The following is a 26,730-nucleotide window of genomic DNA, read 5'->3' on the forward strand; positions in this document are numbered from 1 at the left end:
TTTAATGGAAAACCATGTTACCACATGGTTTCGTTTGCATCTGAGTGTTTTGTAGGGCATACCTGATCCAGAGCTGATAATTTTTCTGTTTGAGTATATTTGGTTGACAGATGATTCAGAGTACTTTGTTTTGGTAGGTGAATTTACTGTATTCAGTGAAGAGGAATAGTATGTGTTCTAATGTGCTTGAAATATAAGGGTTTTGACATAAACTTGACTTTCCTTTTCCTGTGCTTAAGGATTTCACATTCTCTGTCTTTTTGTTTTCTCAGTTGTTTTTAACCTCTTTATTTTTCTTTATTTCCTGTCTTTTTCCTGAAATATCCTCAGCATCATTTTAGCCCTTTCATGAATAAGAAAACATAAGCTTAGGGAAGTACTGCCAAAAACCCCTGAGGAAAACAGGTATTGTATGTTGAATTGTACAGTCACTTTGTCTACTGATCTTCAAGAAAGAATGGTCAAAGAACAGCTGTGCAGGTAATCTGAGGTCACTCCTGCAGTTTATAAATTGCACAATAGCTTTTCCAAATCTTACTTCTCCCCTCCTGTTCTATGATAATTTAGAATTTGGCTTAGCAGGAGGGTTGAACGTCACAGAGTTTTTAATGTAACAGTAAGAAATCAGATCAAATAGTATTTTTTTCCCAAGGAGCTAAACTTGTCTGTGATATTACTCTCTTCTACAACTCACATTGAGTTTCATCAGTGTGGTTTAATACAGTGCCGTTAATAATGCAAAGCAGCTTCCATAACAATTTTTACAGCTCATGAATTTTTATTCTGAAACAGTTTTAAAGAAGTTGCCAGTGAGGTTTTTCAAAACCCCTCCTGTAAAACCTACTTTTTCTTATGAAAAATCTTTCCCATCAGCTACGTTTATTTCTGTACTTAATCTGAAGGACTTGAAACACATACTTTATGATTCATGAAATTGATATGAACATTAGATCTACTGGCATAGGTAGCAAAAATAGTACTTCTCTAAAAAGACAATTTCTCATTCCTACATTGATAAACCCTATCCACATGTACACAGCTGGTTTTTTTTTTTGTTTGTTTTTGTTTTTGTTTTTTGTTTTTTCTGTCTGGTTAATCAAGTTCTGATAAGTGAGATTTGAATACCCATCTGATGAAAATTGTCTATGATTCTGATTTTCTTAGCCATAAAAACAATTTTACTCCAATTATCCTTAGTATTGGAAATGAAAGATTAACTTTCCATTTTTGTTGATGTGGAAAAATAGCTCTTAGCTGCAGTAATTCATACTACTGATATTTCCTATTTAACTTGGAAGAAGGAGAGCAAATAATGCTTTCCAAAGTATTTTTGATGCATTTTTTTTCTGCTTAAAACATGAAGAAACAGGCGCCATGCATGTTTAGGCACTTCTGAGATGTTGAAAATACCCCTTAATTTTGAGGTTTTTTAGAAGAATGTTAAGGATTAATGTACTGGGATGAGGGAAAGGGGAGGGATGTTTAGGTTTTCCATAAATGCTGTGCTCAGATAGATCCTTAAAATTGGAAAGTCATATGTTTTGAGTTCTCTTAAAGCAATAAGTTTTGGTTGATTCCTTCCAGGGCTCCCTAAGTCGACTAAAGTTTCCAGCCTATAGAGTTTTTTATCCTTTTTCACTTTTGCTACATCTACAATTAAGATGAAAAACAGTGACAGTGTTTGCTATAGATACTGCTTTGTGAACTAGGAAGAGTAAACAATGTGACAGAGAACATGAGATGAGTAAATAACAGTGATGATAACATAAAGGTCTTTCTTACTCATACTGTGTTGGAACCTGATCAGAATTTCCTCACTCTTCCTCTTTGAAAAATCTTGGTAAGAATCTTGGTGTTGTTTGGTGGTTCTCTGAAACTGAATACAAGCACAGGTGGCTTTTTTTCCCATTGCTTTTCTCTCTCCTTTTAGAAATTGCAAGATTTTTAGAACCAGATATTTAAGCTGAGGCTCATAAATTCATACCTAATTCTCAAAACATCTGTTTTTAAAAGTTTACTTTTTAATTGCTTTACTACTGGTTTTTAATTTGAAAAAATGCCATTTTAGAATTCTTAATGATTGATATTGTTACTGAGAATTATAGAAAAATAATGCTAAGGGAATTTGAACACTAAGTTCATTAGATCATGATTATGTTTTCTATTTTATTGAAAGCTGTTATAATTTACTGCAGATAATTTGTAAGCTTTCTTCCTGGTTTAGTAATTTGTGATCTCTTTGATGTAGCTTCTCCCATTAAAGGGAGATGGGCAGGAGAAAAACTGCACTTATGTATTTCGAAGATGTTTAAGGTAATAGTGATAACATTTCAGTCTGATAGCTCAGAAAAGGAAAAATGAGATTTCATTTTTTACATCAACCTCTGCTGTTCAAACTGTTCTCAGTGCCTTGCACACAACTCCACTGTATGCACACTGAAGTAAGGATTGATGAACAATTTCTTTGCTAAAGGTTGAAGGTTTGAACTTTATCATGGTCTAGGGAACCATGAAACACCCTAACATTATAAAAGGAATGCTTCATATCCAGGAAAAGAATATTGTATATGCAGAATACCTTGTTTTATGAGTAAAAGGAGACATTTATGATTATTTTTAAGTATTCCTTTTCACAAGTGAAAGTTTTATTTCTTTAATTACTGTACGAGGTTTGGTTTTTGTCCGTTACAATTAACTTTTGAAATTGCTCTTCTCTTTGAAAACGCTTACTTAGTTGAAGTCAGACAAGTGTGCTGAGTAGTTGCACAGAGTCTAGAAAGGTAGTCACTAGCAAGCTGCTGCATATAAAAAACTTGAGTGTGATGTGTATTATCAAGTGCCTGGCTATTGGGGAAGGGTAACCGTCAAGGCTGATGAAGTTCTCCCATTTTTGTGCTGTTTGGTTGACAACTTGTTTCTCAGTGTTTGACCAACAGATGTAGCAGTACCTCCACAGGTAAGATAAACTGATAGGATTCCCATCATCTTATTAGTAAACCTGTGCTTGAAGTGTGAAGTTCACCTCATTCAGTTTCTCCTCCTGGGGGAAGCTAGAGGACAGAAATAAAGTAGGGTGTGGTAAAGCTTGTAGATTTCCTAAGTAGATCCATTTGGAAATAAGGTATATAATTAAGATTACAAGTGAGTATGCTCAAGTGCTAATTTATGTGACTGAATTTTTCTGAAGTGCTTTTATATTCTGTTGTGCAAAATTAACAAGAGAAAAATCTGAGCAAGTGCAAGGTAGAGAGTTATAGCAGTGTCACTATAGAAGAAGAGGACTGCATCATAAACAGCTTCCTTCTGGGTGAAATTAATGGGCATTAATAGTCTCAGGAGTTCTGTTTGCTGTCGTTCAGATTAGTTTGATTAGGTACAAAAATGTACTGGATTTGCTCCATTTGATTTAGAAGGAACTAACTCTATTGAAATTAAAATTTCTGTGGACTGATGTGCATTAAAGTGTCTGTTGATCTATACCTACATTAAAGAATATTTTTGTCCTATTTTGCTGTCACATTTCTTTTATAACTTTCAATATCTTTTGCACACATGATTAATCTGTAGAATAATGGCATTTGAAAACTGGAAAGATTCTTACATTCTATTCTCAGTCAGAATTAAGCATTTAGAGAGGATCATGAACTTCATGATCAGACATTAATTCATAACCTTTGTTTATGAGTACTAGTATTTATGCATTGATTTTGACATTGATAAGTGTGCCTTATTGATGTCTTTAATTATTGACAACTATTCAAATTATTGAATGATGTCATATTAGAGCAATTCAAGTAGATTTAGTGAGACAACAAAGTTGCAGTAGAATGTCTTGTTATCTTTGACCTTATTGTTCATATTATAGTTTATTAATTAAAGGCAATTATCTGAACCAATGACAATGTATTTTGAACACTATTTAAATTAATATAACACACTGCAAATCAGAAAATTTGGTGTGTTTCTTTTTTAGCGTCAGAATTGTACACTGGCATGACTCTCTTCTGTTAGATTTTTTTTTATTGTCTGCTGAAGAAACTGCTTTTGTGCAGTTTATAGCACTTATATCAAACAAAGTTGATCAAACTTTGAATAATTTTTGGATTGTGAAAAATCTGGCAGAACCACAATAAATTAATGAATAAGTTAAAGTGGTATAAGAAATGACTGAAGTCTTTCATAAAATGTACAGGTAATGATTAATGTACAGATGCAATGATAATAAATCCTTCAACGGATAATTTGATTCCAGTTTATGATGTTATTTTCTTTGGTTAGTTCTCTGAAGAATTACCAGATTTTTTCCTTCATAAACAAGCTTTAGAAATGTCATATTGTCAATTTATTCAAAAAGTTATTCACTGAAGTACAGAATCCTTGTAGTTAAGCAGTAAAAAATCCATTCAATTTTAATTCTTTAACTTTTTGGCTTTACCACACTTATTTCAATGTTAGAAATGATTATATTAATACCTCTAAGTAGTAATTTTTGTGGGTTTAGGTTTTTTTACAGCTTTCTTTGCAAATTGTTTCCTTAAACTTGAGTTTATTGAAAGAGTGTGCAGTTTGATGGCACTTCCTATCTATTTGTAGGATAACAGCTTTTGAATGAGACATTCATTCAGCAAAGAGTATCAAGTGAGATGAAGGAAATATGTTTCTTATGTTGTTTGATCAGTGAGGCAGTAGTTTTAAGCAATAATCTTGTATATAAGGGTAAAATAAACTATTGTATATTGAGAATTTCCTCCTAAGTCTCACAGTTTCCCGCCCAGGGAAGAGATGTAGTAAAGATTTGTTTAAATCATGCAGCGTGGTAGTGTGGTACAGGAATCTTTGGAATGGGACTGAGACGTGTTGTGTGCTGGGAGTTTGGGTTAATGAAGGCATTCAGAGACTCTCTAGAATGCACACTTGTGACATTATACTTACAAACAATAGCAATGATCCCCACCCCTGTTTAGATTTGATGAATTCATGTTCGACAGAAAATCTCCAGAGAGGGTGACTCCATGAGCTCCCTAGGCAGCTTACTACAATTCCTAACCACTATCAGTGAAGAATTGTTTTCTAATTTCTAATCTGAACCTCCCCTGGCACTATTTAAGGCCATTGCCTCTTGTCCTTTCATTTGGGATGTGGCAGAAGAGACCCCCACCTAGCTTCAACCTTCTTTTCTACAGACTGAGCACCCCCAGCTCCTTCAGCTGCTCCTCATCTGACTTCTGCTCCAGACCCTACCCCAGCTCCAGTGCCCTTTTCTGGACATGCTCCAGCCCCTCAATGTCCTTCCTGAATGGAAGGGCCCAAACTGGCTACCAGTGCCCAGCACAGGGGGGATGGTCAGTGCCTGGACAAATGCTTTACCTGGCATCTGTTATTTTTTCAAGTAGTTGCTTGTAATATTTCCAACTTCCAGAAAGGATGTAAGAGATGCAAGTATGTGTCTTGTTGACAAGTTAAAAGATCAGTTCATTTCCATGTGCACTGAGGAGACAAATGTGGCAGTTTTTTTGATTTAGTAGTAAGTTTCGTTGTATACTAAAATGAAGTTTTCTTATCTAATTTTCACTTGACGAATTGTTAAAATCAGGATGCTAAATATAATTTCCAGAGCCTGTGTGAAACTTTACATAGTGCTAACCTATTTACATACCATCATGTTGTAGGCTTAATTTCTAATAAAAATTTGCTATACAGTATCACTCACTATTTTACTGTATAGCAAAATTTCTGAACACTTGAATTATAAATGCTTAGCTTTAAAATTTCTTGGTATGGTTGTGATTGAGAGTTCTAAATGTAATACTTTTTCAGCTCCATTTCTACTGATATGTATCTTGGAGAAACTGTATCTAACTGTATCTTGTGTATTTGCGCAGACTGAAAATTCTGCTTTCCTTTTCATAGGATAAGAAGTGGGTTCTCAGTCATGAAGATGTCACACTGGGGGAATTACTGGGCAAAGTAAGTAGTAAAGTGAGCTAAATAACATTTGAGTTATCTGTAATCATTAAGCTATTTCTGTATACTTTTTAAATTGCTCTGGTATGCAATTTTTATGTCATTTTTTTTTACACTAATACACGAGATAGCCCTATGCTTTAAACAGATGTAAATCACACTTGCTAGGAAACATTATAATGGTTATGCTGAAAGTACTTAACTAGCATACATATTTTTTTTCTCTTTTGGAAGTGTTTTGAGCTAACTAGATTTCTACAAAGCATGATGTGGCTGTTTTACTTTCTGTAGTTGGAGAAAAACATTGCAAAATATAAATAAAAACATGAAGAGAAACAGGTGTAAATTTATGCATTTGTGTATAAAATTTGATATGATCAGATGACTATATCATTATTTCTTAAAACAAATGCTAATTGCTTGTGCATTATTTTTTTCACTCATTCATTGATGAAATTAGATAATTTCACAATCTTATTAAATCTTGTGTAGTTCATAAACATGTAGTTTACAAAGTCTGCTTAGGAACTACAGGTGTTTAAAATCAGGCAAATTCCTCACTTTTTTGGCACTTTTGCACCTGCAGAGACCACTTTGGGTGCTATGCTGGACACAGAGTGGTTTGAAAAGATTTTTCAAAAACTGAGGAAGTAAGATTAAATGGGGAAGACACAAATTAAAGCAGTTAATTGCCTTCTTACTATGGTACACACTAAAAAAATCAGTAGGAAATTCAAGAATGGGGATATAAAATACTGCTATAAACTTCTGTTTCCCAGGATAAAAGCTCTCTGGAAGATTAAGATTGCAAAATGTATGACCATATTGAGTTGTGCCTTCATAAAATACAGGTACTGCAGGATCTTCACATTCTTAAACAGGATAATTTCAAGGAAGAAAAATAAAGATGTTCCAGCCATAAAAAAGCTTTGACTTGTTAAAAAATAAATATTAATTAGTTTTGATGGGTAAAGACAGTTAAAGCAATTTGAAAAGCATTTTTAGTAAATTCAGTTTACATGTGTTTTGCAAGTTTTTGGCACAAAGTATTTTTAACATTCAGTAAAGGCAACTGAGAATTTTAAAGTAATTATAGAAGGATGTTCTTTAAAATATACAGAACAGGCTAAAACCTTTATTGGAACACAGCATGATTCTTATGCATTCCCCTCTAAGAAGATGTAGTCATACTAGAAAAGATACGAATGACAGGAACATCTGTATGACAGAATGTGAAATAAACTATAACCATTCACCACAGAAATGAGAAATCTGAGAGTCTACAAAACCTTGAGGGGCCTGGAAAAGATGAGGAAGAAATCACAAAATTTTAGTGTATAAAAGATGCAAGCTTTAGAAGAGATGATTTTCCTTTACCTCAGGGGTGAATGGTCAGTTTATTTACTCAGTGTTAATTCCATAATACCCCACAAAATGAAAGTTGCATAATAGGAATGTGTTACACTAAAAATCCTGTACCTAATAATACTTCAGTATTGACAATAAAGAAGTAAAGCGTTTTCAAGACTTAAATAAAGCTCAGAGTGGGTTCAGATTTCACTGTTAAAAAATAGTTTTGAGCAGAATGGTAGAGGAAAAGTGGTCTGGGAGCAACCCACCTGCTTACCTTGGGCACCTCATGCCATTTCAGATCTGAGAGGTAAGTGTGCTAGCCTCTGGAAGTGCTTTAGAAGGGCTGTCAGAGATCCTAAACCTCACTTGCCAGCTACATCTTCCTTGTCCCAGTGTACAGAAAATAATAATTCTGCAGGCCTGTTCAGCCCTGCATTTCTTCCCTTGTTACTGGAAGTACATTACTCTTTCCCATCTGTGAGTTTCTTTTTTTTTCTTTTCTGTCATTTTTCTTTGGCAACACTAAATTCAGCTCCATGATGTAATGAAATCTTCATCACTCAGGAAAGGAAGGAAAACATCTCCAGCAGACTTTTTTGAAGTCACATGCAGCCCCAGACACCAGGACACAGAAATGCAGTTTGTGTAGAAATTGATCAGACATAGTTTCAAAATTGTGAGATGTGCTTATTCTTTGGGAAATACAAAGCTTAACCAGAAGTATGAAATCTATAGTTTTCTTCTTGTTTCCTTCTCTTGAGGGTTTTTTTCATTGATACCAGTGTTTCATATCTCACAATTTCCTTCTTTCAATTTGTGTCCTAAGTAATTATCCTTTTGTTTTTATTAAATAAAAAAGCATCTGGTGGATTGTTTGTGGTATTTATTAATTTTTCTTCTCTGAAAGCTAAAAAAAACCTAATTTGCTTTGGGGGTATGTTGTTCACTACCTAAAATGTCTGATTATAAAAGGAGCTGCTTTCTAAAGTCTTGTCCAAATGGAAGGCATTATAGAGCAGTGCTGAGCTTGAGTTTTAAAGAAATTCTGGATCACCATACACAACAATTCATTTTGCAGTGGGTTTAATTTATGATAAAAATTAACGTTCAGTGTTTTCATTCTTCATATTTTGTATCTTTTCTTTCTTGTATATGAGAATGTTTATGTTATTTTGGTATGTTTTGTCACAGTTTTTGAGATCAGTTTTTGGTCTCTTCCAGACTGCAAGTTAAAAACTATTCACAAAATACAATAGCGTGAAAATGAAAGAGTGCAGGAGTAAGAATAAGGAGAAGAAAGTACTACAGTCAATGTCAGTTGATTTGAAAAGTTATTTACAGATCTTATGAGAAAAATCTAATTACTTAATTAATGGTGCTTTTTTCCTCTTTCCAGCAAGGTCAAAACAGAAGTCATATGCTGTGTCCATGTAATAGATGTACTGTGTCAGAGTGAACAGCTTTGGTTAGGGCAGATACTGAAAGAAAATCTCATTTGGCATCATAAACACATTCCAGAGTTCTAGTCCACTTTCAGTCACTCTCTGCATTATTTTTTCTGGCAATTCATTAAGATTTTATTTACCTAGAGTGATCTTTTTTGTCCCAATTTCAGGGTAATTTTGGTGAGGTGTATAAAGGAACATTAAAGGATAAAACCCCTATTGCTGTAAAAACTTGCAAAGAAGATCTTCCTCAGGAACTGAAAATAAAATTTCTGTCTGAAGCCAGGTAGGTTCTCTAAAATTACTTGTGGCAGTTCTTTTCAGTTTTTATCACCAGATGCATTTAAAAAACCTGACCTTCTGAAAAATTAATAAAAGCAGTAGTCAAACTTTTCCTTCCTTTCTCTCCCTCAGTAGATTCCACAGCTGTAACTAAACTTTGGCATTTTTAACGTGTGACTGCAGTAGCATTTTCGCCTGCTGAAGCCATCTTGTTGACAAAGCATGCCATGCCTGTAAAATAAAATTTTGTTGTCTTACGTGCTTTCATTTAGAACTTCTAAGATGTGCCATGAGGATTGGGATAAGAAGACTGGAAGATATTCTTAAATTAAGCGTGATTATACCAGGCCTAACTCCTGCCTTATATTCATGGCTAGTAGAGGTGATCAAATGTGCCCACATTACTTTTCTTAGTAGGGTATAGACCCCATTTAGTAATTTTCTCTTTGTAAGAAGAGTTTGCTCCCGTAGAGGTATTTTATACTGTGTCAATCAGCATGAGATTATATGTTTATTTTCCAAATTGCAGTCATGACACAATGTGCAAAGCATTCTGAGTGCCAGCTGATGTGCATAGGTAGATTCTGAGACTACAGAGAGGGCTGTCTTGAGATAAACTACCTTGCTCCTTCTTGCTATGAAGCTTCATATGTTTTAATTTCCATTCCCAAACTAGTATGATCAGTATTGGAAAAAAAAAGATACTATCTACATTTATAGAGTGAGGATCAGCCACCCTATCTGTTGAATAATTTAAAAAAACCTGTAACTTGGCAACAGCAGAGATAGTAATTTGTTAAGCAGCTTGACACTAATGGGAAAAAATGGTCTGAAAAAATGGAGTGTGTTATTTTTCACTACATATGTGTGTAGGTTAGTATTTTAATCTTGATCCGTGGGAAAAAGGGAAAAAGAGGAGGTGCTTTGAGTCAGCAAATACCAGAAGAAACATTTAAGTTACAAGGTCTCTGTAGAGTTTTGTATTGCTCTTTTTTTTACTTACAAATCATAGCATGCTGTTTTAGGCTGGAAATGTTCTTATTAAAGCATTGTGTCAAAAGATGTAAATTGTTCATTTAATTCTCAAAATTGATGTCCTTATAGTCTTCTAAAACTTATTGTATTAATTAATCTTTCAAAGTAAAATTGTAACAAGTGTGCTTTTGAACAGTGCAGCAGGGAAGCATACAGGCAAGCTGTGCATACTGTTTTGATGTAGCTCTGCTTCTGGTCCACCACTGAAATTCTGATTAAATACAAGGGTTCTGTCAGGCCATTTTTCAGTTATATAGATAAATGTCACATAGACAAATGGTAAAATTACAATGAGAATAATTTTTGATTTATTAGTGACTCAGTTATGATTTTCATTTCAAACAGTGGTGATTGATCTGTTACATTGATTTTGATAACAGTAATGATATTTTTTCCTTTGATAACAATAATGACATCTTCCATTAAAGTAACATTAAAGGTTTAAGATATTTTCCTGTAATGTTTAATCAGCCTGTACAATAAAGTTTATTACTATAATAAACTTCTTGTGTTTTTTGCAGACTACTCAAACAATATGATCATCCTAATATTGTAAAACTTATAGGAGTTTGCACTCAACGACAGCCTATATATATTGTCATGGAACTTGTTCCAGGTAATTGTTTTTTTTCCTTTTTTTTTTGTAGCATATTTCCATAGGTTTCATTGTTTCCATAATGTGAAATGTATTGTTTTCTATTTGTCTTATTCTGCATTCTTGTGTCTGACCTCCAAAGTCACTTGTGTTGCAAATCTTTGGAAGTGCTGGGTTCTACTAGCTTTGGAGTGGTTGAACTCCACAAATCTGTTGAGAATTTTACTGTAGCCTTTAAAGACAACAGAAGCTTCATTATTCTCTTGATGAGATATATAAATGTTACTTCCTTTAACAATAGAGTTAGGTAGAGAATATTAAGTATTTAAAGAACCTTCGTGTCTGGGTAATATCTCAATTTTAATAACACTTGTTTAGGTCACCTTTATTAATATACATTTTACTCTTTACCAGAATGTGTTGTTTGGTTTTAGGGTTGGTCTTGATTTATTTTTGGAATTGGGTTCATTTTATTCAGCAATGGCTGGAGTGAATTTCCAATTGTTGCCATGATAACAGCTTTTGGGCAATTTTACGTCTTTGTTGATTTTCTCAGCAGCTGGAAAATGTGTTGATTTGGTAGCCTCTAGTACTGCTTAATATGCAACACTGTATTTGTTTTATATATAACTGGATTTATCTTCAAAATTATACAGCAAACTGCTTTAATAACCTTTTTATTCAGAAAGACTTAGATTGCTTATAATTCTTAAGTACTAGCTGTAGAGTGAGAGCACTGATGAAATATTTGACCTTGTGGAGTTTTCTGCCTTTATTAAATTAGATTATATTAGATTATTATATTTGTATGCACGATTAACTTTATTAAAATAGAGAGTGAAAGCAGTGTCCTCGGTTTTAAGGGGTACTTTAGTAATCAACTTCTCCAGACATCTCTGAAGATAAAAGTAAATCCTGATCTTTTAACACCTTTGTTATTCTGGTTCAGGTTTTTCAGAGCCTTGTACAAGTTGTTGAAACATGCTAATGCAATTAAGGAGGAATTGAGTGAGAACTTTCCTCTGATTCTTATGCCTGTTTTGCAGTTCAAGTCTATCCAAACATTCTTGGAATTGAATTTGCTTCAGAAAGAAGCTTCTTGCAAAGAGAATTGTTGCCCTGTTTCAATAGTCTGTAAACCCCCTGGGCTAGCTGCTCTGCCTGCACACCCTGATAAAAAAGGGACTGCCTTCAAGCCATCACACTTTCCCACGTGCTCTTACATCTTGGCACACCAAAGGACTGACCGTATCAGTAGAAAACATAAGGATGCCAGAGAAATGTCAAATCACTTAGATGAGTAGAGAAGCAGTGATTCTGATGTGACTGTTTTTCTCTTTTTCTAGTGACAAGTTTGGATGAGATTACAAAAAATGATAGTTAGTAGTGCTCTGACTTGGTATTTAACACTGCCCTTTGAGGAACAGGATAGTGGTAAATTTGTCTTCCACTTGACACTACACTTTCTCAGTATCTTCATTGTTTTGTCTTAAATGTGTTTATGCTTGAAGGTGTTTAAGCAGTTTAACTCTGACATTCTGTTTAATAACTAAAAATGTCAAGTTTTAACTTAGAATTGTGTTCTGTGAATGTATGGCTAAGAACACATGTAATTTATAAATGTCTGACAGTTTTTTCCCTGAGGATAAAATTAGAAGCATCTCCATAAAATAAGGGATTTCTCCTGTGTTTTCTGACTTCTGTCTAATGCTTGCAAATTTTGTGCCATTTTTATATCCCAAATACAAATAGGCTGTACACCTACTGTGTCTTTTGAGACTCCTGTAGTGTGGTTCCTTCCATAGCAGCTAATTCTGCTTTGCATTCCAAATTCTGATTTCAGATTAGAGTCTTAGTTTATTCAGGTATTAGAAATGTATATTGAAACTTAGCACATTATATAGAGAGGCGCTACTCTGTTAGTGATTCTGTCATAAACTGGCTCCGAGAGATATCTTTGTTGCAGGTGTAAATGGGGTTTAAAACCATGCATATGGATAAAGGCATCAATGAAAGCAGTAGAGAAGTGTTGCAGATGCATCTTTAATTACATGTCCATGCAAAAATTACATGCTACATGCAAAAATAGCCCAAATGTTGCCAGCAAATAACAGAGAAACAAAGGTGTCAAAAACAATTATCCTTTGCAGTAGAACCTTTTCTTGAGGGGGTGGTGTGAGGGGTGTTAACATAAGTGACATGTCCTGTAAGTGTCCTATAGTAAGAACCAATGATAAAGAAATGTCAAGATGGTTGGTGTAGGAAGGATTAACTGAAATAATAAACAACGTAGCATATTATGGATATATGGAATCCTAGAATATGGCTTGGAAGGGGCCTTGAAGATCATCCAGTTCAAACCCCCTACCATGGGCTGGGGACACCTCCTGCTAGAGCAGGTTGCTCAGAGCCCCACCTCACCTGGCCTTGAACACAACTAAGTACATATTAGTTAGAAAAAGACATCCTTTACTTATTGCTCACTGGCTGTTGGCCATACTGATCTCACTGCACATGTCCTCCCAGTATCAATCCATCATAGTACTGCAGTACAGAAGGAAAAACGTGGTCCTTTTCACAGTCCATCTATCAAGAAATTAGGGAAAGGTCTTACTGTAATGTATGTGTGTGTTATATAGATCTCTCTTTAAGGGATGCACCTACAGGAAAATGCATCTGATCTCCCTGCCATTGGCTGGGTTTTTAGAGGGCCAGGTCTCTTTTCTCCTGAGTTTTGTCCTACAGGTCTTTTTGCAGGTTACTCTAAAAGTGGGAAGGAACATATTGTAAGCAGAGTATGTCCACTGTTTACTTACTGTAGAGTTTATATTTAGTATTGCATTCAATAAGCTATTCTTTTAATTGTTGAAGAAATAAACTAAGTATAATGTCCCTTGTCATGTATAAACAGAAGCTAAATTGCAATTTCCTTCATGTACATATGGAAAGTTACGTATATGCAAGAAATGTGGCCTAAAACCACCATTCAGGAATTTGCAGAGTTGCTAAAAGATTTTTTTTTTTTAATCCTAAACAAATTGTCCTGTCTTTCTTCCCCTCGCCTTCCCAAAATTACCAAGATAGCCATGGAAAATGAATCAATAAACTGTTACTATTTTTCTTATACAAGTTTTATGTATTGGTAAGTTGAGATCTATACACATATCTGATTTGCAGGCTTAAGTTATGCTAGCTAGCTTCTGTGAAAAAGGAATCTAGCCAAGCAGATGGTTTATAAATTGTTGTGATTGCATAATAGATAAATGGATAAAACCTTTGAGGCACTCTTGCAAATAATTAATTTTATTGGGTTTTACCTAAATGACATTGAAATACTGACTAAAAGGATAGACAACCCAGATCTTTATATGGGCCCAATCTGTAGTTGCTGGATGGCTTTTCAACTACCATATAATAATGAAACTCCTTGTCATTTTACAGTGCCCTGGTTTTCTTCTGTGAAATTTTTTAGTATGCTAAGAAATGAGAAAACAACTCTACTTGGAAATCATCTTCTATTATAACATTTTGTTCTTAAGGGAGAATTTACCAGAGAGATTTCCCCTTCTTCTATGACTGATGACTCTTTCTCTATGACAACTGTTGTTCCTAGTTTGAAAATATTCGGACTGTTAAAAAGACTGCTGGTTAGATAAATCAGACTGTTGCAACATCTTAGTGTCTTGAAGGACTCTGAACATCATATAGATTATTTTCTTCGGAATATTCCTCTTAATTTTTACTGCTTTATATTGAAATACTCTCTAAGATAGGTTTGATAAGGTTTGTTGCAAAGGTCACATTTGCTGGAGTCTTTTTCTGGTATCTTCTGATCTAAAAATAGGAATACTGCACTGTTTCATAACTGAATAGAGTAACATTTTATTAATCTGTTGTGCTACACTTTAAGTATGCAGTTTATTCTAAGAAAGATAGAAGAAATTAAAATGATAATTGCTAATGAATTTTTGGGAAAGAAACCCTGTATGTTGAGACTTCCCAAATGCTTGATGGTAGTATAGAGCCGTGAGTTTGTATTGTCCTATGGACTTGACTGACCTGACTGAAAAGTAATGTAGTAAATTTGCAACATGAGTTTTAAAGCTGTTCAGGGGGAATTGCTGCATATTTGCAACCACTGGAATTTTTTAATGCAGGCAATCCTTTGTCAGGGATTGTTTCCCATGTGAATAAGAACAGAACATCGTGTAGGAGTTTACAGTGCTGTGTAATAAAGAATTTTACTTTCCTGTAATGCCAAGTCAATCTCAAAAACGAAGCATTATACTCATATTTGCTGTGTTAATTTATTCATTTTTCTTTGCTCTGTGTCTATTGTCCTGGTGGAATTTCTGTGCTTTATCTTGCTGTGTTGACCTTAAAACTGAAGAAAGAGAAATAATTAGGAGGAACTGCTTTGGTATTCAGAACAGTGAAAGAGCTATTTGCCGTTGTCTCTTAAGGCCGCACAGGTCGTAAGGAGTTTTCATAACAGCTCATTTTTAGTAAATTTATATGATGATTAAAAAGACTGCCTGGAATACTGCAAGAGTCCAGACTGAAAACTGAGACAAATGGATGCTGAATTTTGTTGGGGCATGGAGAAGATTTGTCAGGAAAATGCTGAAGGGACTATAGAGCTTGCTTCCTGCTCTTTTCAGAGTGAACTCAACATCTTTTCATGAAAAAAGACAGAAAAAAAAAAAGAAACCAAAATCCCCTTCTCTTTTACCCTTTTTAACTGTTACCTTTCTGGCCCAAACTTCTCTTTTAGTGATCATGCGTGACAACTGTGTTTTAATTCATTGCAATACGTTGGATCTTTTAACTGCATTTTCATTTGCTTATAATTATCATAAATTCTCCCTTGTAATCAAAAAGGAACTGCAAGAGTGCTGTTGAAAATTTGAATGTTTTCTCCTCTTCCTTCAAGGGAAGAAGAAATCAAGATCAAATGTAATCTATAAGATGCAAAAAGCAATCCTAAGCTACAACATTCTTGCTTCTCCTTATTTATGTTAATTTCAATTTACTTGTATCTTAGCTAGTCCTGAAAAGAGAATTTAATTTAGGGGTAAGAACTTGGCGTGTCCCTGAAATCACGTGTTCTAGAATGCGGTGTTTTGAGGATAGATGTGGAATCCTGTGGTGCAGATACCACTTCATGCAACTGTTTCAGCAGCTTATCTTGTAGAATTTTCCACAGTGCCTCTGTCCCTCCTGCAAAGAGTCTGCAAGATAAGCACCATCATCATGCTTGCACCAGCTCTCTCTGAAAAATTGTCTAATAAAAAGATGCAAACATCTTTTTGTGTTCCAGTACTTGATTCAAGGTAGCAGATGGAAGCTTGAAGTCCCATGTTTTCTGACCTGCTCCTTTTTGGAGCCAAGATGTTTAATCTCAAGTTGGTAGCCTACTTTCTCTGTTTCAGGTTGCTGTATATTTAAACATTTTTATAACCAACATAGTTAAAATTAAAACCCCAAGAATATTTTGGAATAATTTCATTTTTGCTAGGTCAGGCATTCAAATGGAGGCAATTGAAGTGTCTGTCTTGTCTGTTGAGTCTTAATATAGCTTCCTCTAGCATATGCATTATGCTAATATGATCCGTGATGAGGATATTATATATTATGATATTATGAAAACTAGGTGATCTTCCTGTACCAGATCCTTGCCTCAGACAGTTCTAAACAGTTTCTCAGCAGTTGTCTCTTAGCTTTTCATCCATTCTGTGGCCATAGACCATATTTAGTCTGTTCTAGCAGTGATCTGCTCTGATACGATTCTCATCCCCTGTCCCCAGTGTGTGCATGGACATTTTTCATTCTCTTGCTAATGCATTGCATTTCACTGGGGTACCAGTGTGCCTTCCTGATACCACCAGAGAATTCCTTTCTGATAATAGATACATGCTTTTTAAAAAAGCAACTTTCTTTTTAATTTAACAGTGAGATTGTGTTCGTTGTTTTAACTAACTTCTGTTGGTATGTTCTGAATGCTGGCAGCTGGAAAGAGGTAGAGCTATTCCTGTACATGTAAATGGCTATGGAAATACCCAGTAATCTAATAGCATGGGAAGATTGTCAGAATTAGGTTTAAGCTATTATCCAGACATGTGTAGCCAGCTTCCAAGAGGGAGTTCAGCAAGGTCATAAGTTCTGTCTTTGCAGCTGGATAAGGTAACCTATAGAGGTCTGTTCTGAATCATTTGGGATGCAAATTGCCTGTGCCACTGATGCAGAAACAAATCAGAGGTGGCAGGTTTTATTAGCTGAGATGTGACACTGCTGGATGTGAAGTGCCCTGACTACGAGACACACCCAGAATGAGCATGGCCATTTCTGTTGTGCCTGTACCCGGAGTCACCACTCAGAAGTGCTCATAAAATGGTTAAAAGTGGCACTTCAAGATACGGCTTAGTGGGCATGGTGGTGTTTGGTTGAAGGATGAACACGATGATCTTGGGAGTCTTTTCCAACCCAAGGGGTTCTATGATGCTTAACCCAAGTGTGGGGTTACCTCTGAGCCCTGTTCATGCTGTCTTACCTGCAGTTAGCTTTGGTCTGGCTTGGTTTATTCACTCCCTTTCTTCTGAAATGTGATTCCATTGCTACTTTCTGTACGATAGAGCACTTCTTAACTTCCACAGGGTGGGTTATGTCAGAAACATGTGTAAATAAAGCGTGGTGTCTTCCTAATCTACTAGGCTCACTTTTTGGCTTTTCTTGGAAAAGAGGGCTCCAGGGCATAAAGTGTAGAAGTACCAACAGGTCCATTATAGGTGGCACTGAGGAGCTAATACAATTTACTAAATCTTAAATTACTTTTGTGGAATTGCTCTTATTTTCTGCATGTAGTGATAATTCAGAGTATAGCACCAAATCACAGCTGACTTTGTGCATTTCTCATTACTTGCACTAGAGCCAGTAAACCCATTTATAACTAAAAACTCAGTTCTGAGACTGAGATGTATATGATTTATTTATTATTATGAAATACAATATCCATATTATCTTGAGCTTTTCTGCTAAATTAATTATTTTCTTAAATAAAGGAGAGCAGATGCTAAGAGCAGCTGAAGTACATGGCTTACATATCATGGCTTACTTGAACCTTAGATTAGACCTCCTGTCTCTGAGGTGCCACTGATTTCATGCACAGACCTGGAATGCTGATTGGTGCTGGGAAGTATCTGAACTTTTACTTTCACTTTGTGTGATTCAGCTGCTGTGTTTTCTACTTCAGTGTTGTTTTTTTGTCTTTCCTACTTTTGGAGGCAGTGAGATCTCTATAGAGATCATTCATGCGTTTTTTCTAATTGCTTCTCCTTAAAGAGCCCCTTAAAACTTCAATAAAGTTTTGTATGATCTCACCCATTGGTTGTATTGGTTGTATATACTCTGTAGTTGTCTTTTGTGGGCAGATTTCAGATTGAGTCCTATCTTGCAGTCACATCCTGAGTCTTTACTGCACACTGTCCAAAATCAATACAACAACAGAAAAAAAAATGGGTCCATCAAATTCCAAGTAGAGATAGGGTGAAGTGATAGTGACTGTCTGGCTTTTCTATTCAGTTCTGTTTTTTTCTCTAGTCAAGTAAGTTATCTTCTCATTATTGCTGGTCATTGAAGCCACCTTCTGTCTACCCTACAGTTTCTCTTCACACAGACACCTGTCTGCTTCTCTAGGTTTTCTCTCTTACTTTATCCTGTTAAGTTTCCAGCTTCCATTTTGATTTGTCTCTGTGTCTCTGCAACTTGTTGTGCTTCTGCCTGTGCCATCTTTGAGTGAAATGCCTGTTGGGCATTTCACTCAAAGAGCCAGACACCTCCCACAGATTCCTTCTCTCCATGTGTCCAACTTTTCCCTCTCCTCACCAGCCCTGGTGCAGTACACACATACATACATATAGACCCTGTTTCTTCTTCCTTGCCTTGCTTATAGCCCTGTAATGCACATGGGTCTCTTCCTCTCTCTTTGCTTCATGGATTCCAGATTATTAAGAAAAATCAGATTCGGTTGGTATGGTGAAGGTGAGAGTAATCAAAAATTCCTTTTGCCTCGGAGCTACTGTTTAGTCAAACAGGAACAAAGCTTTGGTCTCCTTTTATAGTAGCATATCAGACTATAGTTGGATTTTTATCTCTTCACATGTTATGGGCTTTGATGTTACAATATTTTGTATCAATATTGTACAAAATCAAATCAGCAAATAGGTTAAACTAGAAAATCCATTTTAAACTGAATAAAAACAGCCAAACCTAAAAAATTTTTGAAGTGTTTTGGTAGTTCAAAAATTCTGTATTCAACTAATTTATTTTTATTCATGATTATTCACTTTTTTTTACTTTGCCTATAACAGTTTTTACTATAATAGCTATTTAATGTGTTTGTGTTGTTCATTGTTTTTCTTTAGATTAAAAAAATCCTGTGTTCTTCAGGTACATTCTGTTTCACATCAGCTGTTGTGTCTCTGTAATCCGCAGTACTTTTCAAGGCCTTTATTATGGATTATTGAGCATTATCAGTTTACAGGAATTATTTACTGAAGAATGGAAGACTCCCTGGGGAGGTCTTCCTTTCACGTAGCTTCTGAAGTAGGTTTTATCTCTGCACTCACAGTGGATATCCTTATAGCCACAATATTAAAACATAAGGAGTCCAGTTAGTCTGGGTAGTGTTGTTTTGGCAGCACACAAGACAAGGGATGATAGCTGTTGATGTCTCACTATGATTTCTGATTTCTTCTTGACAAGTGATGACAGACTCTGTTTTGGACAGGCACTTATGTCACATGGGATATTGGCTTCATGCTCTACCTTATTTGCTCCGCCTGAAATCTAAAGCAGGATTGTTGAGCATTGTCAATATTTCCTTTATTTTGATAATCATATGTCTGTGGTCTGTCATCCGACTGAAAGGAAGTGCAATAGCACATATAAATATGTTGTAACCTTCTTCTCATCTTCATTTTATCACAGTGCAGTTATTTTGTGCTCATGAGTCATCTCTGTTCTGGTCTCATCACAGGTTGTCTGCTAAAAAGTCATCCACAGCACAGTTCTGGTACAAGCCACATTTTCTCTGTGTTTACTTCTTTGCTGCTGTTGCTGCTCCTGTCCTTGGCTCTCAATGCACACTATTAGTTTATTTTTTTTTTTCTTCATCTTTTGTTTTCACATTCAGGTATTTCTACTCATACTTCATTACTGCCATTGTTAATACTACATTGGCAGCACTTTGCGTAGTTATAAGAACTTCTATTTGCTTTACTTAACAGGAAAAATAAAGTTTTAACTGGATATCACAATAGTAATCTGTATGCAGCTAAAAAAGTAAACCTTGGGTTTATTTACAGTTTCTGTTACTACATATATAAAATAAAAGAAAAAAATGTTAATGTACAGCATTGCACATAAGTGATGCTTTAGTTGAAATGTGAAGGCACAGTGCTTTATTGAAAATGAGTGTTTTAACATTTTTAAACCCTTGTACTTTAAATAGTTTGTCAAATCGCTTCTTACATACTTAAAAATATACCTCCTAGAATTCCCTAGAGATGCGTGTTTACTATTTTAAATTCATAGTTTTAAGTAACTCCATTTGGGCTTGTGTTTTTGATCCCATGTATATGGGATTAAGATAGTGGGCAATAAAGGAAATTCTAAATTGCTGTAAGGCTATTTGGAATACCGACCCTTTAAATTCTCAGATTTATAAATACTTACAGATGCAGATAAAGGTAATTTCAATAATATTGCAATGGCCTGTAAAGCAATTAGGAATACTGAATTCTAAAGCTCCCCTGGGTTAGGTGACCTTTAGGATGTGTGGCCACAAGCAAAATGTATCTGCATGATGAATGTGTGTATAAATATAAGAAGAATTAAGCAACCTCTTTAAACAAACATAGTTAAAAAGGCTGTTTAACAAAGGAAATTCCCCCACTTTATTAAAATTTATATGTGAGTAAGAATACATATAACTTCCTATCATTTGTAATAATTGGTATTGTATTAAGACATTTTTTAATATTTGTATAATTATTTATAATATTGTTAGGATACTAGATAGAGATACACTATATAAACAATGTATGTATACCAATTCAGTGGGAGATTTCCCATCATCATTTCAAAACATATTTTAGTTGTGTTCAGAATGGTTGTCTGAATGATGCCTAGAGTGCCTAGAGTAGGTAGGTAGGTGTCACTGTGGATACCAGCTTAGGAAAACACTGAAATACGTGGTCATAGTTGATTATAAATGCCAGTCAAATCAGAGATTGCCATAACAAAATACTTTGTAAACCTATTTAACATTTTTCATTGTTGTTTCTTGCATTTTTGGTTTCTTCTCATAAATCACAGGGTTTTTTTTTTCCTCTTTCAAAGCTTGTTTTTTTGTGTGCAGAGGAGTGAACTGTTTTATTACCATGATATGCCACTTACTGTACAACAAGAAGTTTATGCTGTAAAGCACAGCCAACACTAGGAATTGCTGATATGTGGTATTTTCACACTCTCAGAATTCCAGCATGTAATGAGAAATAGTTGCCATTCACAGCAAAATACATGAAGGGCTCTGTTTAGAAACCCAGTTATAACAGGCTGCTCTCATGGAGCTTCTGCTTATGAACTACATTTTGTCCTCTACTTAGTAAAATTCAGTACTGTTATTTATCCTCTTGTGAACCGAAAATAGGCAAGCCATCTCTGCTAGGTGATTTTATATATTTATATATTTATATATATATATATATAATGGTCTATTTTTTTTGTAATTCTTAGGGCTGTTTGAGCATATGTCATTTTCTAGTGGTGTTGTGGGCCATTAACTGGAATAACAGGTAGCCATGCAGAATACAATGGAAATTCCATATAAAAGAGAAAGCATTGCTTACTATTATGTAGTCTTCCTAGTATCATTGGTCTGTTTATTTCATTTTTATCAACAGCTATTACATTGGAAATGATACTCTGACACTATGTGCTGCAAATAGTAAATTAGGTCTTTTCATGTTAAAACTTACTTTTAAAAGTAAATAAAGATGTTACCTAACCACTGCTCTGCATTAAAGAGTTTGTAAGGAAATACTCTTAATTTAGCCTTGGAGATATTCATGTGGATACTTTGCTGTGAAGATGAATAGTTGGAACATTGACCACAGTAAAGGTCAGAATTTACTGAGGAGTATATCTGTTACTTAAGGGACATACACTTAAGCCTATGTTAGTATCACAATGATGAGGATAATCAGATTAAGCCTAAACATTACATATATTGTACAGAGTGAGATGGGTGTTATTTGGCTCTTTTATTTTGTCTGCTACTAAGACTACTTTTAAATTAATATTAAACAGACTATTTAGAAGATTTTTTTGCCATTTCTATGCAAGGACAGATAAAGGAAAACAGAACATGAAAACCCTGAGACAGATTAAAGTAATATAATTAAAATTTGGTGATAGGCATCTAGTGCACTCTATGCATCTTGACGTATGGTGCTGTTTTTGCCGCAAACGCTAGAATTTCATACAGTGCATGCCACGCTCTGAAAATAAGCAAGTCTAAATCACTTCCTGATGGTAATGAATTGCATTGGCAAGTAAAGGGCTTGTGCTTTGTGAGTTTGTCATATTCGGATGTTAGGAACTGAGCAGTTTTTAATATAATTCTGAAACAAATTGTTAAAAATTGGAATATCGGTGTGATTGCCTGAGCATTGGGAATGAACATGTACGATTAAAAAAAAATGGAAATGGTTGGGTTTTCTTTTGTTTAAAGTTTGTTTTAAGTTTCCTTGTTGTCTTTAATATCTTGTTACTTGAGAACAGATAGTTTCACTGTTGATTGTGGAGAGCATTAACTTATTTTATGAAGAATTCATATGAATTGTGAGAATTATAGTTTATTGATGTTGTTATAGCAAGTTTTTTTAAATAGAGAATCTTTGCAAGATTTTGGGGGGATTTGTTTCTGCCCCAGTTTTTTTGCATGTTTTTGGAGTTTTTTTTCTTTTTTGTTTGGTCTTTTATTTATTTTGTTTTCCCAGAATATCAAACTGAGCTTGTCTTTTCAGTTCTTCCTACAGGAAGTTGCTAGCAATTCTTAATCTTCAATATTGAAACATTGGTTGATTCACTGTAGAGGGTTTTTTTTTTTTTTTAAGATCTTAAATGTCTTTTAAGGTCTTAAATGTATTTTTATGAGCTGCCTTGATTTACTGCTCTTTCTCAAGTAATGCTACAGTTTGTAAAGAAGGCTTGTAGTCATACTTTCTCATTCAAAGATGATTCCTGCATAGGGAGCAGTGAGGTCTCAGCACATAAGCAACAAAATTTTCATCAGCTTGCTTTGTGTGTTGGAGGGGTGAGTTGCTTAGAAGTTTTTTTTAGCTGTCTGCTGTAACTAGAATAATTCGGTTTACATGTGCAAGAAATGACACATTATTTATTGGAGTGTTTATCTTAATTTCCACTGGCAATACCTACTTTTTACCAGTTACCAGACTATGTCAGTAACCTCTGAGATTAAAGAAAAGGTATGAAAGATATAAAGAAATGGTACCCAGTCCATTTTACAGTAGTCATCTGTCCTTTTTTCATTGGAGTTTAAAATTCAGGATAGGGTGTTTCAGATTAGCTTTAGAGTTGAGGCAGTCCAGTCACCTCTTGCTCTCCCGTCTGTGTGTTACCCAGCCTGGAGTAAAGGGGAGATCCAACGTAATGTCTTGAAGGCATTACAGTTACACTTTATAACATCTGACTTTTTTCTTTAATATTGTCTTACTTACTTACACTATAAAATATAAATATAGATAGCCTCTTAAAAGAAATCGCATATGAAACTTTTAATATAATACCGTCATTTCCTATTCCTAAGAAAAGGCGGTATATAAAATTGTGTAATAGCTTGCAAGAGCAAATCCTAATAGTCTGTTCAGTCCTAAATGAACAGAAACAAATACTGGAGCAATGACTGGCTACTCACTATCAAATAATTGTGTGATATTAAAAGGTTTCCTGTGATTTTTTATTTTTTTGCCTGGAATAATAAAATATATTTTAGAAAAGACTTGTAATGCATTTGTATCAGTTAGAACATGGCTTTGCAGTGTTTGTATGATATTCTTCCATCTTACCTTTGTCCTAAATCAGTTTTTCAGAATATTTTTTTGCTAACACAGTTTTCTTTTTGGAAATTCTCTACCCTGACGCTTCCCACTTCTCAGATGAGAGGACAATGGCTTTGCTCCTCTGAAGGCAGAGTAATAACTGTTCACCTTCCACTACCCTGGTCAAATGTCCAGTTAACATTGCCCAAGAAAAAAACACTTCGTTACTCCTCCAACACATCAGTGTAGAATTAGAGAAGCATCACTGCAAATGATCAATTAAAAAGTAATTACTTTCATGTAGCTAATAGGACCTAACCTCTTTATTCACAATTAGTAATTCTCTGATTAGGGAAGAATATGTGTCACAGGTTATCAGGTTTTTTTGTCAACAGTTTGTGAGTCTGTATTTAATGTACACTGGTGAAGACTAGTATCAAAAGCATGCTGTGCAATTTTCACTTTCACACATCTAATATTTAAGGGAAAATGCATTTTTGAAAGATGAGTTCCTTGCTTGTTCTTGGACTAGCCTCAAACTGTTGGGATGAAGATAACAGCTAATAATCTGCATTTTGTTGGGTCTTGCACCCCTAGTGAGAGAGAGATGTGAATATCCTATCAGTCTGTTTCACTGTCCATCTGTCTGATTTTCTAGGAGGTGATTTCCTGTCATTCCTAAGAAAAAAGAAGGATGAGCTGAAAACCAAACAGTTGGTGAAATTTTCATTAGATGCTGCCTCTGGTATGGCATATCTTGAATCTAAAAACTGTATACATAGGTAAGGAAGATTTTCTATTTCTCACTATTGTACCTTTGCTTAGTAGAAATGCAAGATGTTTAAAGGTGTATGGTCTTTACTATCACAGAAGTGAACCCTACGCTTTCAAAAAAAACCATGCTTTTTCTGATAAGTTGGTCATTATTGCTTGTCTAATTCAAAAATACTCATTTGGGTAACAAAGAAACACTACATTATTTGATGTCTGTAGTTTGGTGCTATTAATATAAGTTAAAAATTATTTTTCACCATGATATGCATTATAAGGAGCCTGATTCATACAGTGAGAATGAATCATAGCAAGAAGCAGTCTGTGAGGTTTATGTCATGTCTGAAATTTACAAATACTTACTGGGTCAACAGAGAAGTTAAGGTATTAAATTAATACCTTAAGTATTAAGAGCTAAAGTTCTGTATATTAAATTATTAATTGCCTGAACTGCTCTCTCTGAAAGATGGAAGATTATGGGGCATTATGCTGTTGGAGTTTCTTATTTCTGTTCATACCATTCCTTTTTCTTGTTTATTCTCCAATGACTCTGCCATTGCTGTTTATGCTCCATTTATATTAAAGGGGATGGAATTAGTTTCCACCTGTTTTGTTCTCTCAGAATAGCACAATATATATCCTGCTTAATTCTGTGGCTGAAATCTGAGATGTAAACATAATGATGATCTATTTCACAGAAAAATTATGGAGAACAAGTTTTCATTTATGATGTTGATGTCTTACACTTCATGGAAGATCTGCAGGTGAACTGTGTGACACCTCATTTACATAATCAGTTCATTTGGGATTTAACACCTTTCTGATGAATGCTCTTATCAGAGACCTGAGTGGTATTTCTTAGATTTTCATCAGCAATGAATGGGTCAGTTGCAGTCCTGCACATCAAGTTAATCAAAACAATTGTGCAAGATCATGATCTATAAGAAACACTGAGAGAAAAGAACTCATGATCTAAAACCATGTAAAATTCCCTTAGGGAAATCCAAGAAAGGGATTGTAGCATTCTGTCATGACAGAATGTGTTTCAGCCTGGCTCTGTTTGTCAAAAATATAATGGCATAAAAATCAGAGCAAGTAACAGCATTAGTGATTTACACTAGCCTCATAAATGCTCTAGTGCTTAATAATTCCTGTAACACTCAGATGAGTGTTAAATCTGAAGTGCCTGTTTTAAGCTCTTGTTTTTTTAGTTAATTAAAGCAAAGATAAAAAATAGTAGCTGGATAACTGAAGTTCGTTATTGCAATTACTGAAAAAAAATTGCAATATTTATTCATTAAATGGTAGTGTGCTGCTTAAAATATAAATAGCTTTATAATTTTTTTTAACACTGGAGAAAGGGTATTCCTGCACAGATGTCTGAAATAGAACTGTTCTAGTAGCTGTAGATGACAATGTGACTTCACTGTATCTCTGGAAATTCGCTCTGCTGATTGGTGAATAGGAACTGCTATTCCTAAAATCTGTTTGCAAAGCTAGTAGTGATCTAGAGAATGTGGTTCAAAGAGAAGGTATATGGAGTATTGTCTTATCATATGAAGATTTCATTTTTTCATAGTTTTCAGTTGGAAATCTGAAACTGATCAAATCTAATTTTTTTTACTTTTTAACTTCTAAAATATTAATGAGAATTTTTTATTATCACAGATTGCCACAGAAGGTTATCATAGAGAGCTAGCACTTTCCTTAAAGAAAAACTCAGAAGTTTTAGGAAACCTGTTCTGAATAAAAATAGAGTTTTAGTGTAACCAAACAAGCAAACCATGTGTTCAGGACAACTTCTTACTTTTATGAAACACACAGGTTTATAAATCAAAATATGAATTGCCAATATTAGTTTACCAATCTTATTTTCTTTGGTATGCAACATTCTTTTTTGTTTTATGTGGTTAGCCGTAGCATGTACTTACTTTATTTATATGTTAATTCCTCTAAATTTAATGGGTAAACATAATGAAAATTTCAGAATCAGGCAAACAACCAACCAAGTTTAGTAATTTTTGCAGTAACAGTAAAGGAATTTGTGTTGATTGGTTTTATTTGTAGTTACTAACACAGGTTAATTACTGGGAAAGTAGCTCATAAAGTTTTAAAATGTGTTTGACCAATGGCTAAACTGCAATTTGGTAGGCTTAGCATACCT

At 34.7% G+C, this 26,730-nt stretch overlaps 1 protein-coding gene across 6 annotated transcripts in view; it reads left to right on the forward strand.

The window, feature by feature from the left end:
* The window catches only part of FER (FER tyrosine kinase), a 163,286-nt gene that overhangs the window by 101,222 nt on the left and 35,334 nt on the right, over nucleotides 1-26,730 (forward strand). For all 6 annotated transcript variants that reach the window (XM_053968882.1, XM_053968883.1, XM_053968885.1 and 3 more), the window contains 4 exons: nucleotides 5,911-5,967; nucleotides 8,933-9,048; nucleotides 10,601-10,695; nucleotides 24,454-24,577. In XM_053968882.1, coding sequence (XP_053824857.1) covers nucleotides 5,911-5,967; nucleotides 8,933-9,048; nucleotides 10,601-10,695; nucleotides 24,454-24,577 — 392 coding nt within the window. The remainder of the gene's footprint in view (nucleotides 1-5,910; nucleotides 5,968-8,932; nucleotides 9,049-10,600; nucleotides 10,696-24,453; nucleotides 24,578-26,730) is intronic.

This window comes from Vidua chalybeata, chromosome Z (assembly GCF_026979565.1).
Source record: "Vidua chalybeata isolate OUT-0048 chromosome Z, bVidCha1 merged haplotype, whole genome shotgun sequence".
Lineage (NCBI taxonomy): Eukaryota > Metazoa > Chordata > Aves > Passeriformes > Viduidae > Vidua > Vidua chalybeata.